The sequence below is a fragment of the Nipponia nippon genome, unplaced genomic scaffold (assembly GCF_047370975.1).
Source record: "Nipponia nippon isolate SJK-2023a ecotype South Korea unplaced genomic scaffold, ASM4737097v1 scaffold_2, whole genome shotgun sequence".
In the NCBI taxonomy this organism is placed as follows: Eukaryota; Metazoa; Chordata; class Aves; order Pelecaniformes; family Threskiornithidae; genus Nipponia; species Nipponia nippon.
Genome location: NW_028262336.1, coordinates 128206845 through 128221803, shown reverse-complemented (window position 1 = coordinate 128221803; position 14959 = coordinate 128206845). Strand labels below are relative to the sequence as shown.

Here is a 14959-nt window from a genome sequence, read left to right as displayed (position 1 = left end):
AATTTAGAAGTGAGCTAAGGCTTTTAAAAATCTGTATTTTACTCTTACATGCTGTTTTTAAAGTGACCATTCGGGGAGTTTAAAAGCTTAAATCGGTATACAATGGTAGGTTTCAGAAATTAGCCTTACGACTTGGCTTGTTGAAGCAATACATGGGGGTTTTGTGATAGTTACAAGCCGCAGAGAGAGGTTTGGGTTCGGATGGGATAAGAGAACCAGTTTTAATACATTCTGCTAATGAAGACAATACTTTTTTTTTTTTTTTTTCAAATGTATATAAAAACACGTTTTTAACTGTTTTGTATAGATTTCATTATAAATAACTAAGCATTTTAAGACTTTGACATATCATTTAATTGTATATACATCTTATCAGCCTAACTGCCCACTTTTTGGTGCTGAAGTACTACTGTAAGTAGATTTCCTCCAAAGTCTAATACAGCTTTTTGCGTCAGTCTTTTTTTTAAGCTGTGATTTTACTGTTGATATTGTAGTTAAGATTAAATTCCGACTAGAGTAACTCAAACTAAAAATACAAAACCTAAAAAACTGTTTATCTTACTTGTCCTGACTCTCCACCTATGTGAGAAGATGCAGTAACCCCTAGATGGTGCTGTTGGTTTTTCATCTGGCCTCAGTTATCTTATAAATTCAGTCCCTATGGCTTTCATACACTTTTTTTTTTCCCCCTTCTGTTTTCTTTTCCATCAGCATTAGTTCAAAAATAATGTAGTTTATTATGGTGGAGAAGTGTCCTGATAAATTCAGTGTGCAAATGCCGGAATAGTGGGGTAGGAAACTAATTATTTTTGCATTACCTTGATGTTGGGATAGGTGTTGGTTTGGTTTCTGCTGTACTTAGTGCTCAGGTTGGAAGAGAATAATATATATGAAATGAAAAATACCATATTTCTTCCTCTAGTAAAAAAAAAAAAAAAAAAAAAAAACCACAAAACACCCAAAAAACAACAACCCTACCAGTGTACCATTCTAGGTGGTTCAGGTTTTGATAGTTTGGGAGCTTTTATCATTGTTTTAGTGAAATAACAGTGTCCAACAAGAGTGAGCAAGTGATGATCTAAGTCCTAAAAGTTCCCCATTGCTACAGGATGACAAAAAGCGATTTAATACAGCTTTTACCCCCAGTGGGACTGGAGGGTCTGTCGTGCTTTGCAGATGCCAGCGTAAGGCACAGGCTGTAGTTTTCCATACACAGTTCTGAAAAGCCCAGAGCAGATGTCGCACAGTTCTTCTGGCTTCTATCAAATTTTCATTGTCACCTGGGGTCTTGCAGTATTTTGAGTGACCCTGGCATATCTAGGACTGCAAAGCCATGAGAATATAAAGTAGAGCAAGATCTTTCTTAAGCGCTTTTGCCCAAGAACTTTGCCTTAAATTATGGTTTCAGGTGTAGGTGAATATATATGCTCTCTCCAGCCAAAAAGGGATACTAAGAAATGGCCTAAGGGGAATTCGACACTCCTAATGTTTGTATATTGTTGAGTTCTGGTCCAATTTATTCTGATGCTTTATGTGAGACTTTTGTTTGCATCTTTAGCGATGGCTTTACAGCGAAGGTATGAACAGCTACAGTGAACTATTTGTCGGTTCCTTGAAGACAGCAAATCTTTTAAAAACAACAGGTTTTGGTGTTGCTGTGAGAGGTAATTGCTTTCAGATTGGCAAATTGAAGCACGTGGTGGGGGGTGTCTAGGGATTGTGTAAGAAATTTAGAAAAAGGACTTTTCTAATCAGTGCATTCATTCTTGAAACTCCTCTCTTGATGCTTTCCCAAATGGAGCTGAATTTTTTCAGATTCTTATTTAATTTGTTCCAGCACATCACCATATAAATACCTTTAATAATAAGGAGTATACAAGATGAGCTAAAATTTAGGGTCAAGATGTTATTTTTTTTTTTTCCTAGTTACTTGATTTTTGAGAACAACTATGAGAAGACATGCTGGGAGTGTTTGGCCTTCTCCCCCTTTTCATGAACTCCAGGCAGCACTGCCTGTTCCTTGTCCTGCCCCACAGATGTGCAGATTTTTCCTACCTGCCCCTGGGATACTTACTTCATCCTATTGCAGCCGTGTATCCACTCCTCACAGCTTTATAAATATCACTGAGCTGCTAAAAATAAAACATCAGTGTGTAAGATAACATTTCCATATCCCTTCTCCCTAATAAGCTGCATCTTCTTCCCTGAAATGAATTTGATGTCCCTCCTTGGAATAGAAGAAAGGTGAGCTGCGATGATGATGATGATGATAGTCTTCGTTACTGGGAATTAGCAGGGAATAGGCTTGTAACATAGGAGGAAGTTGTGGATGAATTGGAGAGCAAGTAAAACAGCATTAAAGGGTCGCTTTGAATTCAGCATTTTAACAAACGTGCCCTGGCACTGCAATAGCACATACGTGAATTTTCCAAAAAGGGTGCTAAGAAAGTGAAATGAAGTCAGAGAAGTACTGAAACAAGGTTGGTGTTATGTGCACTTTAAAGATGCGTGCAATCGTAGAGGACTACATGTTTTGTGCAAAGATTTAACCATCAGGGTGAAATTATTTTCAGCCTCAGTCTTTCTCCCACTGACAGAAGAAGCTTTTGAAATTTTGGGGCAAAATAGAAAACCAGAAGCTACTTGCAGTTGGGTGGGGGGGACCCTTTGAACAGAATGTATGACTAAATAGATGGGATTTTTAAAAAAAGCAACACCAAAGACCTTTAAAAAAGTCAAAAGTCAGGAAACTTAAAACTATTATGCTTTTGTTTCGAGTGTATAAATAGTTCCTGAAGTCTAAAGGTTTCACAGATGAGGGTAGTTATGCATCCCCATCGGTACCCTGCAAAGGCAGATGGTTTCAGCTTGGCAATGCTCAATCCAGAGAAGACTGATCATAACTTAAGATAAGAAAACCAGATTATTTAGAGGTTTGCCTGTATTGGAAAAACAGTATGTCTAGCACTGTGAGTCTGCGCTGGGCTCAGGACTTGCTCTTTTCCTAGGTTTGATGCAAACCATGAAGAACGATTACTAACAGCCTGTGCAAAGTTTCCTTTCATGCGATGGGGCTTAGAGATTTTCCCCTACCCAAAGTCTGTCCTGAAAACCTAGTGCCATCTCTGAAACTGCTTTCTTCCAGTAGAAAAGCAACACATAGCTTATGATAAATTCAGAGCTTAACGCGGCTTATCGAAGAGAAAGTTAGGGAAGCAGTACCTTAAGACGTATTTGTGGGTTCCTGTGCAAGAAGTAGTTGTCATTAACGGCATTTTAGAGGCATAGAAATGGAAACTTGAAAAAAATCAATACTAAGAGTGAGGATAATTAACTAGGGTTACCAAGGAGCGCCACGTTTTCTGTCATTTGGGGTCTTTTCTCTCCAACGAGCACTGAGGCTGTGGGATGAAATCCAGTCACCTCGTATCTCATATAGTGGCCATGAAACTAGATGTTTGCGTTGGTATCTTAAGGCTTTAAACTATGAAAAAAACGTAGTACTTGGTGGTATGTTGAGGCAGCTAGGGCTATGACTGGCAAGTGGAGGTGACTGGTGATCTTGGATGGGTTGCGGTGGCAGTGGTTTTTTTTTCTCTTTCACTGGACTTGGGTGCAAAGTTGCCGAAGTGGTGTAAATAGGATAATGAGTACCTTGTTCATCATTTCTAGAGAAAAGGATCTTTGAATTATTTGGGGTAGGAAAGATATTAAGAGGTTTTTAAGCATTGGGGACTGAAGAGTAAAGCATGGCCTTGAATCATTTTTGGAGTCCAGGACTGCTAGAATTGTCCAATAAATACTACTCCAGATCAGGTCCTGCTCAAAGCTTCATATAATTCTGGTTTTGCCCAGTACTTGGCCACTTTTGAAAAACAGAATTTTTTGTGACGATATCTTGATGTTTTTCTCAGCTTTCCATCTCTCAGTAAGTTTTTAGCAGTTTTGAAATTTTCTGGGATCCCATTTTCCGTAGCTGCCTTTATTAAATGGATTTTGTCATAAGGAAAAGATACTCGTATCACCTCACTGGAGGTGGGTAATTAGGACCTTGGGCTCTGTGTTATCATTGAATCCTCCAGAGGGTGGGTGGTAGGAGCGTCAGCCAGTCTCTCGGGATTGCGTATGGGATTTAGACTCCATAGAATGGTTTGAGTTGGAAGGGACCTTTAAAGATCGTCTAATCATGTCACTTGAATGCCCAGACTACCTAGCACGAATCCTCTGCAGTGGAGTTTTTGCTAAAACTTTGAAAATTCTTAGTGTGAGAGCCTGTCTAATTTATTACTCATTAGAGCAAACGCTGTTCAGGAATTGCTGTCTTTTATGGTAACAAATCCAGCTTTTCACAGCTGTCAGCCAGAACGGTCCCAGAGGCTCGTAGGACTCCGGTACTTTGGGACTTTCTTCATGTCAGTCTCTACCAGAGGCCAACTAAAGGCCCTGGAAGTCTCTTTGCACAGGCTTTTATTGCTGTTAGGGATGCTGCTTTTTTAATAAATACATCTGGAGCGCCTAACAGGCTGGTTGTCTCTAGAGATGACAGTGAGCCTGTCACTGCTGCCCTGTAGCCGTCACCATGGCTGTTGACTGTCTCAATAAGCATAAACCCTTTGAGCTGGATGTTTGGTTAGGCCAGACTTTTCCTGCAGACTAGTTAATCCTTAACTGCCAAGCTCCTCCTTGATATTGCAGCCTTTTTTAAAAAGCAAAGCAAACCAATGTGCAGGGTATCCTTTGCTTGGTGTCTGTTTCAGGTCTCCGTTTTCCTAATTCTTGTTGTTCCTAGGAAGCTGCTTTCCCCGTAAGTTTAGTTCAGACCTGTAATCTGCTCTGCTATCTCCCATTCTTCTTGCGAGAAGATAAAGTATAACTTCCATAATTTCCGCGGAGAGAATGGGAACCCTTGCATCCCTTCCTTGCAAGAAACTTCTCAGTACCTGAGACCTGAATATAGCAAAGGGCTGGGAACGGTTCTTCATGCACCCACGTGGTCAGCGAGGTTGGCAGGAACCTCTGGAGATCGTCTAGTCAAGCCTCTTGCTCAAGCAGGGTCAGCTGGGGCAGGCTGCTCAGGGCCATGTCCAGCTGGGTTTTTGGAAATCTCCCATGATGGAAACTCAACAACCCCTTCCAGTGCTTGACCACCTGCACGTTATTTTTTTTTTTCCTAGTATTTCAGTGGAATTTCATGGTTTTGAGTTTATGCCCATTATCTCTTGGCCTTTCCTTGGTTACTACTGAGAAAACTGAGGGCCACAAAAATGGTCAGAGGGCTGGAACAGCTCTGCTATGAGGAAAGGCTGAGAGAGCTGGGGTTGTTCAGCCTGGAGAAGAGAAGGCTGCAGGCAGACCTTATTGCAGCTTTCCAGTACTTAAACGGGGCTTATAAGAAAGATGGGGACAGACTTTTTAGCAGGGCCTGTTGCAATAGGACAAGGGGTAATGGTTTTAAACTCAAAGAGGGTAGATTCAGACTAGATATAAGGAAGAAATGTTTTACAATGAGGGTAGTGAAACACTGGCACGGGTTGCTCAGAGAGGTGGGAGATGCCCCATCCCTGGAAACATTCATGGTCAGGTTGGACAGGGTTCTGAGCACCCTGATCTGGTTGAAGATGTCCCTGCCCATGGCAGGGGGGATGGACTGGATGGCCTTTAAAGGTCCCTTCCGTCCCAAAGCATGCTATGATTCTATGAAAAGTCTGGCTCCATCTTCTTTACACCCCCATCAGGTATTTATACACATGGAGGGGATCCCCTTTCAGCCTTATGCCCAGAAACTTGAATGCTTGCAAAACCAGTGGTATAAAACACTTTGAGAAATCGCTTCTGGTTTAAGTTTCAATAACCTGGCCCAAGGCATGACGCTTTGTCTTGGGATGTTTGGCTTCTGACTTGAGTCCCTGCTGATGGGAGGATTTCAACTCCAAGCAATGCAAAATCTGCTGCTTTCAGGGCTCTGGGAAATAAATGCAGTTATAACCATTGTCAGGGCTGCTTGGAGGGATGATAGCCATGGGCTTTTGGGAGCGTGAAAATAATACCAGGAAATAGTTTGAAATTATACCCAGAGAGGCTGGAATAAGATTTTCCTGTTGTGTGTCACATGGAGAAGATCTGCCTCCTCCGGAGTCGGGATCAGGCACTTTCTGTGGGGTGTCTCCATGTCCCAAAGACTGGAAAACAGGACTTTGTTCAAGGTTATGAATTTATCCAGAAATTAATTTCTCCCAGAGATACAAGAACTGGTGATTTTCTGGTTTTTTTTTTTTATTTATTTTATTCTTTGGGGGGTTTTTTTGTTTGTTTCCTGTCAAGATTTTTTTTCTTTGTTTGAACTAAATGTCACAGTGAGATGTCATAGCAAGCCTGGGCTATTTATAGTGGAAAGCAGCAGTATCTTGACTTTCAAAGTTTCTAGCACAGAATTAAAAATGCAACTTTTCTGGTCAGGAAATGGCAAAGGTTTGTTTTGAAATAAGCAGTAAAAGCAGAGCCTGTAGTATAAACAGCTACTTTGGGGTGCTGTGAGGGAGGGGAGCACCTTTTTGGACACCGGGTCTGTGAAAAGTGTTACTGATCCTGAGCCAAAAGTGAGATTTTTTAATTTTATTTTATTTTTTTCTGTTGGTATTGCCTTTCTCCTTGTCCTGACAGGTGGTTGAAGACGACGCTCTTCCCTCTGTAGTTCCACCTTTGGGATCTTTTCTCCTTTCGTCAATTTGAGCCCTTCTCCTGTTAGCATCTGCTGAGAAGGGTGGTCACAGGAAGGAAAAATTGCAATTTATTTCCATCTGTCATCGCGGTGAAGAGCGGACGTGTCTCACTGCTGCAGCTGGGAACATGGCCGCTTCATGTTCACTTGATCGTGTTGCTTTTAGATCAAAATGTAGAAGTTATTCAGTGGTTATTTGAATAATAAGAAGTTATTTCAATAGTCCACGATGGTAGGAAGAACTATCCTATGTTGCCATCTCTCTTCTGATGCTTTCTGGGTTTGTTCAGCCTTGAGAAAAGGAGGCTTAGAGGTGGTCTCATCACCATGGACCAGTGCTTAAAGGGGAGCTACAAAGAAGATGGAGACCCCCTTTTTACAAGGAGTCCCATGGTAAGGACAAGGGGTAACGGGTACAAGTTACTCCCAGGGAGATTCCGATGGGACATGAGAGGTGAATTTTTCACCATGAGAACAGTCAATCATTGGAATAATCTCCCCAGGGAAGGGGTTGACTCCACTACGCTGAACACGTTTCAGACTCAGCTGGACGTGGTGCTGGGCCATCTCGTCTAGATTGTGCTGGAAAGGTTGGACCAGATGATTCTCGAGGTCCCTTCCAACCTGATATTCTATGATTCTATGATTTTCAGCAAATTCTGCAGTATCCTGCAAGCAGTCTGCACCTGGGAATTAAGGGGCATCCTTCAGGGCCATCCCAGCCTAGCAAGGACTGAGCATGAAGGGCCTTTGAAGCCTGCATGGTGCCTGCAAGTGTGGGATCCCACTGCGGTTGAAGCGAAAATCCAATGTAAAGGGTCAAGAAAAAGAAGTGCTGCTTCAATAGCTCTTAAAAAAATATTTGCTCTCTGCATACATCGGTTTCACATGTTCGCAAAGCATGTGAGGGACATCCCCTTTTCATCCCATCTGGCCATTTTTCTTAATATGAGGACGTAGTAATGAGATAAGAAAAATCACCTTAAAAGCAGACTGTCTAGCTAGAAATTTATCTGTTGTGGTTTTTTTCCAAAACCAAATTTTGTTTTTTAGTTGGAAAATAGAGCCTACTCTTTATTTAGAGGCACTACGGTGCTGCTTTTTGTAATAAGTTAAAATAGGAACATGTGAACTCATTAGGGGAAAAAAAAAAAAGAAAAGAATTGACCTAAATTGTGGCTAAAATCCTGTGGGGAATGAAAAGGTTTCTGTTCAATTGTTTTTTGTATGTGCTGTGTTTTCTGTTTTTTTCCTTGGTTTGTTTTGGACATGAAATAGAAATACTATATTGGTTTGAGAAGAGGTTAAAAACAGCATGAGAACAAACCACAAGAAGTAGGAAGTCGCACAAGTTTAGTGAGAACAAAGTTTTGTAGCTGCAGTGTTCCCAGAAATAGGGATATTTGTTTTCCTCTCCGGACTTTTGCTCGGACATTCTCCCTGCAGCCACATTTGGACTGCGGTGACGCAAGGCACTAACAAAGCATTGTAGCGAGCTCCCACTTTCTAGTATTTCTTAATATTGAAAACGTGTCTGGAGAAGGATTTGGATGCTCAGAAATGTTTTCTTTTTTTCAACTGCATCAATCTGCGGCTGGATGCAATAGCTGTTAGTGAGCACAGTGCAGCCTCCTCTTTTTGCATAAAAATATATAATATAGGTCCATGGGTGACCGCGGCATGGTTTTAGCTCTGATTTATGATTTTTGCTCAAACCTACCATGTAAATGTGCAGCACGCAAGCCCAGAAGGACTAATTTGAGAACTGGAGGGCTGCCTTCCCTGTAAAGCAGTGATTTTGGTCAGGGTGGAGCCTGGCTAGCTTTGCCTTGAGGACACACAAACTCATTTGGTCGCTGATACTGCTTCAGTGCCTCCCTCTGAATTTGTCCTGAGGGATGGACAAGTTCTCCTGCAATAGATGGGATTGAGAAGACCAAAATAACAATAAAGATCTGCCAAAGAAACATAAGACACAGAACCCAGGAAGATGCTGCGAACCAGAGCTGGCTGAGCACAGACAGCACAGGATAGGCTTTATTACAAATAATTGTTATCAAGTGGCTTTATTATAAATAATTGTTATGGACTTAGACTGATATTAGTGCATGGACTCAGTGAGCAATTGCCTGGTCTGATCAGCCGCTGTGAATCTACCATGGGGCTTGGAGTTACTGTTGGATTAGGTTAGCACGGGTGCTTCAAGAAGATTATTGTGGCCATGTTTGGAAATAAAATAGGAACCTCAAGCTGAAATAAACTGGGGTTGGAGAATGGGGGTTGCAAACTTTGAAGTGGAGGGTAAATGTAACCTGGATCATTTCAATTCTCTCAATCAAGGTGCAGGAAGACACAAGGACAACTCTGGCCCTGGAGCTTTAGTCCCCTTGCAAAAGTTGAGCAGCAGAAGTGGTCTGGGAAGTTGCTTGCCTTGGACATATGTGGCGTCTACAGATGGTGAGTGGGATGTGGGAAACGATAGTGTGCAGATGCTGGCAGGACAACTGGAGGGGAACTACCGACATCCCCTAGTGAGAGCTGCAGCTCCTGTTACGGTGAGACACAGTTAGCCCTGGTTTGTACCCAGATGGTTGATTTCATGGTGACTTGTTTGCAAAGCTTACAAAGGCTCTTAAAGTAAAACAAAGTTATTAGGTTCCTGACTGAAGTGGACTAAGCACCACATTACCTCATCCCTCCTCACCTACCACCCCTAGAAAATAAATTTTAAATTCACCAACTTCATTCTTAAAGCTCCTGAAAATCACTTTTCCTGTCTAACAACTTCCTTATGAGAGTGAGGTTTGTTTTCATCACAAATCACACCCTTGTTCTGGGTTCTGGCAGAAAGGATGTCCTTTGTGTGGTTGCCAAAGGACTTCACGGTTTTCCTTTCCCTTCTTTGTCCTTTTCTTCCCGGACTTTGTGGTTGTGCTACAGTAATCTCTACAGCATAGAGATTAGCAGGATGGCTGTAACATAATGAATGGAGGTTTTCAGGTCAAATCTAAGTGAAGTTCCCCTTGGAAATCACCAAGAAATTCCTTAGTTGGTTAGGATGGCTGTGGAAAAGCATGGGGCCACTTCCTCACTATAGGTCTAGAAGACCTGGATTCCCATGCCTTGGAGACCGCGACACGGAAAAGAGGCCTGTTGTGGGATGGGAGATTTGGGGGGAGCGTGCGTGGCATGCTGACTGCGTGGCACGAAGCAAGATGTTGATGTTGTGTTGCACACGTCTGTTGTCTTTGGAGAGACGCATGAGCTACCCCACAGGTAGATGAAGCCCATGGGGCCATTGAGGAGCAGGAAGGAAGAAAGAGGACCTCTTTTGTAGCCTAGGAATGGTGACCTCAGCAGGTGAATTGACACATGAGCTTGCAAACTTCAGGTTGTCAATCGTGCCGTTGAGAGGTGTGGTGCCATCAACTGTGCAATCACTACCACTGTCCCATGGTATCTGCGAAGAGTCCTGGGTGTGATGCAATGTTACAGTACAATCGCGAGGACAGAAATGATACTAACCCCCGAGGACCTGTGGAGTCTCCTGCAAAGAATCTAACGTGCCTTCATCCTTCGCCTTGTTTTTTGTCTGTGTGCTTTTTGGTGGTAGTGTACTGTTCTCTGCAAATGAGCGAGCCTCCACTGCAAAAGCAATCACCCTTTCTGGACACCCCATTTGCTACAACGTACCACGGCAATGTCCCTTAAAGTAACGACAGCTCCTTCGTTGGTTTTTGAGATCAGCCATGAACCCTGGAAGATGTGGTAACGCCAGGATGCACCTCGATAGCCTGGGTTTTGTTCCTGTGGCAAATGGTGATTGTTTCTTCTACAGATTTAAGATTTATTTGTTCTTTTTCTAACTTTTTTTGTTTTGTTGATGTATCAAAATTCAAATGCCTGTGATTTGAGCCCTCCGTTTATTATATTCCACCCATCTTGTTCATCATACTCTTCGTTGTAGAGTGTGCATCCCTCATTGCCACCAAACTACTGCGAGAAGCCCAATGAAACAGGGCAGTCTTGCTCCTGCAGTTCATGCCGTCTGGTGGGACTTGTCCAGCAGCCTTGTTTCTGCTTCCCTTGGCCAGACGTGTTGCCTATTGAAGTGCAGTAAGCAGTAACTTATGTTAACATAACACTCACTATTGCTGCTGTTGGAGTCTTGCCAAAAATATTGTTAGGTTTATTTGTCAGATTTTAATACCAAAACATAAATAATCCAGCCCAAGAGAGCTTAGTGTAGATACCTTCTGGTTGGCTTGGCAGGGACCCAGCCTAGCTGTGTGTTGACACAACACGCTCCATGCTGAGCATGGTGTCTTGGCTACAGTCTTGTTCCTCCGAGTTTGTGGCAGTGACATTCCCACTTTGCTGTTACGGAGTGTTCGAATTCATCCTGTTCTTCCACAGACCATCCGTTTTTGAAAAGTTTCCTCTTAATGCTAGTACCTTGTGCTGATCCGTCTTCTCCCGATAGGAGAGGAGTCACCATGAAGGATGCTTGTGAAAGAAACTCTGGGACTTGCTCCTGCTTCCTCTCCCCTACAGTCTTGTATTAGCACACAATTTTACACACAATTTTAGTTTTCCATTACTATTTAGGTGGCACCGGTCTCTGCTGAACTATGTAGGATACTGCTGGTTTGTGATAATAAAAAAGCAACGAGTCCTTCTAACGTCCGTGACAGTGAGGAGCTCAGGGCCGTGTGTAGCACGAATGGGTTAAACCAAGAAACTAAAGGCCACCGTTATTTTGGATTTCCGTTGGTTTCTGTGCCACTGCTTAACCTTCTGTTTGCTTTTAGGTTCAGCTACTGAGAATTTATTGTTTCACAAAAAAAAAAAAAAATTGTTTTGTCAAAATAATGGAACTTGATTATAATGGAAGCGGAGAAAGACTGCTGTTTAGGAAAGACTGACTCGTTTAATTGGATGCTTCGTTTCTGAAACATGAGCCCATAATGTTGTATGTTGGGTTTTTTTGCTTTTACGGATGCTGAAGGACTGAGCTGGCAGAAAAAGTACGTGAGTTTTGAATTAAACAAATGATTCCCCCCCGCCCTGAAAACACATACTTATTGACGTAAAAGACAAATCAAAGGGTCAGGTGTCTTTATCGGTTGCCACCTGTGTGAAGCTCTCTAGGAATGAAGCCAGGCTTCTGCAGCCGTGCTGCAAGCTCGCTCTTGTTTTGCAGGAGCGTAAACAACCCTATGCAGATGTTTCACAGCGAACCCAAGTCGGAACAACACAAACTGCATCCTGCTCTAAACACAGTTTCCTGTGAAGAACAGTAATACTTAATCACTTTTTTATGTTGCAGTCTGAGCTTGGTGGCAGGCTGGCCTCCTTCATGATCGCTTGACAAAGGAAATAGCTCAAAAAATCAAATTACTACCAGAAACCCCCAAAATTCTTTAATCTGGTCACGCCATGTACCATGACGTTATGAATATGAATTCTTTGCTTCTTTTCCAGACTCAACTGGAAGAGAGAAATGATGCTTTTTACCAATCTGAATTTAGTTCCTTATTCTGCCGTTCATGCCTTGACATTTGAAGTGATGTCCAAGACTGAACAAAAAAAGGTTCTGGTGAAAGTCCAGTTTCATTCTTTGTATGGTTTTTTGCAACTGTTAAAGCGCGACATTTTATAAGTGATATGCATAAGAATCGAAAACCTATTATTATTCTTTTCAGAAGCATCTTAAACAGACTGTTCTCCAAAGTCCACGGTTGAAGAAACTGCAGTGGGATTAAGTTCACTGGTTAAAATATTTGTGGAAAATCCTCAGTTATTTGTCCTTATGAGAAGGAGGAAGGATGGTAGTTTCCTGTAATGGAATAAAGTACTTATGTTAACCACTGAAGGCAGCGTATATAAGAGAAATGACGGTTGGAGGGAATGCGAGCAGTGAAATCATAATTAATAATATGCCTGTAAACAGCAAGTTAACTTTGCTTAGGACAGCAGGTGAAGATGACAGGGTTTTTTGAGAAATGGAACTGAGCAAAGATAATATTTCCTGATATTTAATCCAATGCACTTTCTGTTCTATTCTAATGGTCTCTAAGGACAGGTGGTGGAAACTCTAATGAAGACTCCTGGGCAGGGTCACCATGGGACGTCCTGTAAGGAACCAAACACAAACTTGCTGTAAGTCATGGGGATGACGGGGTTAGTGTGCTGGTGTTTATTAAATTTCCATGGTTGCCATCCAGCTTACATTTCAAAGGGTAATGTGAAACGCTGGTGGAAGAGGAAAATTAAAAGCTCCTGTTTATGGAGAAGTGGGGATGAGCACCTGTAGCAGAGGAAGATGAATTCTGACTCTTGCATAGATGATGCATCTCCCATACTCTGCTTTTTCAGGTGGACTTTCATAATAGAGCTTCTAAGCACGAAAGCCTTTCGCTGAAGCAAGGACAACCATACTGGATCCAAGTGACTAGGAGATCATCCAGCGATGGTCAATTTTATATCGGTACTAAGCAGCCAGTCTAAAAACCACAAGGGAGGGCTTCTGTGTTGGGGAAAATGCATTACCCTCACCAAGCTGTTCAGATGGTGGGAAGCACAGCTGAGAAACCTGTGGCGTCCAGGTCAGGAAGGATGCAGAAGTCCTTTTCATGCAGTCTATGGAAAAAAAACATGGATGCCTTAGTGGACCAATGTCTCACCTCTCATCAGGACCCATCCCACTACCCTCTCTCATGAGCTGACCCAATGGTGCTACGCATGAGCTTTGCCCAGCATGTGGACATATGTAATAATGTACTTTTTTTCCAGTGGAAACTTTTATAATAACAAGATGATTTTTTAAATGTTTGTGTGTGAAATTTCTCTCTCTCCTCTATTAGTGTTTTTCTTACCCTCAGGCCTTTCTTCTCAAATGAATACCAGCAGGTTGCTGACCAGCTTCCGTCCTTCAGGGAAAGCATGCCTTTGTGGTGAAGGCACTGAACTGGGGCTCAAATAATCTGGGTGAGACGGTCTCTATGACCCCAGGCAAATAAATCACTTTCTCTGCTCTTCGCCTTGGCTCCCCGAACATTTGGCCATCTCCCTACTCCACAGGGCAGCATAAGGATAAAATCCATTTGTGATTCTCAGTTGCTTGGATACTGTGTGGACTTAGGGCTAAATAAAAATTAAATAAACAGAATAAGGCATCTTCTAGAGTCTTCCCTCTGGTCTCCAGCCCTCCTCATGTAATTAACCAACCCCTGTGTCTTTCCTCGGGCCAGTTTTCCATCCCGAGCTGCCACCCTCACTGCTCATCTGGTGTCCTCGCTCAGCAGCTCCCCACAGGGCCCTACAACTTCTCTCCCTAACTGGCAGCTTTTAATTGGCAAATCATCGCCCTCTTTCAGCACCATTCCTCCCTTCTCTGCAATGTCCCTGAGTGATGCCTGAACAATAGAATGCAACTGATGTCCTCTTCCAGGGCTTTCCCTGCACCGTCTGCTCCTCAGAGGAAACCTATGCCATTGATAATGAGCAGTGCTCATTTTTAGCCTTATTTTGCTATTAGATTATATGTTATTTATATATATAAAGATTATCTATTTATATATATAAAGATTATCTATCTATATATATGTATAATGTTTGCTACCTAATTCCAGGCCAAGATTATGCCTACCATCATGTGGCATGTATGGGACAACCAAGGGATCAGGCCCAGGCAGCATGGGTTCATGAAAGGCAGGTCCTGCTTGACCAACCTGATCTCCTTCTATGACAAGGGGACCCGCATAGTGGATGAGGGAAAGGCTGTGGATGTTGTCTACTTGGACTTTAGTAAGGCCTTTGACACCATTTCCCACAGCATTCTCCTGGAGAAACTGGCTGCTCAGGGCTTGGATGGGTGTACTCTTCGCTGGGTAAAAAACTGGCTGGACAGCCGGGCCCAAAGAGTTGTGGTGAATAGAGTTAAATCCAGTTGGTGACCAGTCACAAGTGGGGTTTTCCAGGGCTCAGTGTTGGGGCCGGTCCTGTTCAATATCTTTATTGATGATCTGGATGAGGGGATCGAGGGCACCCTCAGTCAGTTTGCAGACGACACCAAGTGGGGTGGAAGTGTCGATCTGCTGGAGGGTACGAAGGCCTTGCAGAGGGACCTGGACAGGCTGGGTCGTTGGGCTGGGGCCAACTGTGTGAGGTTCAACAAGGCTGAGTGCTGGGTCCTGCACTTGGGGCACAACAACCCCAGGCACCGCTGCAGGCGTGGGG

At 42.9% G+C, this 14959-nt stretch overlaps 1 protein-coding gene across 5 annotated transcripts in view; it reads left to right on the top strand.

The window, feature by feature from the left end:
• EMSY (EMSY transcriptional repressor, BRCA2 interacting) overlaps positions 1-13904 on the top strand; it is a 63787-nt gene extending 49883 nt beyond the window's left edge. The window contains exons 23-25 of one of the 5 annotated variants that reach the window (XR_015705168.1): positions 9059-9175; positions 12804-12880; positions 13097-13904. Coding sequence is in view for 2 of the 5 variants with exons in the window: in XM_087759334.1 (XP_087615460.1) it covers positions 6661-6729 (69 nt within the window). In the remaining 3 variants the exon portion in view is untranslated. Of the gene's footprint in view, positions 1-6660; positions 6998-9058; positions 12180-12798; positions 12881-13096 lie in introns of those variants that run through there. The other 4 variants (XR_015705167.1, XR_015705166.1, XM_087759335.1 and 1 more) reach the window with 4 other exon arrangements.
• Positions 13905-14959: the final 1055 nt, after the last annotated feature.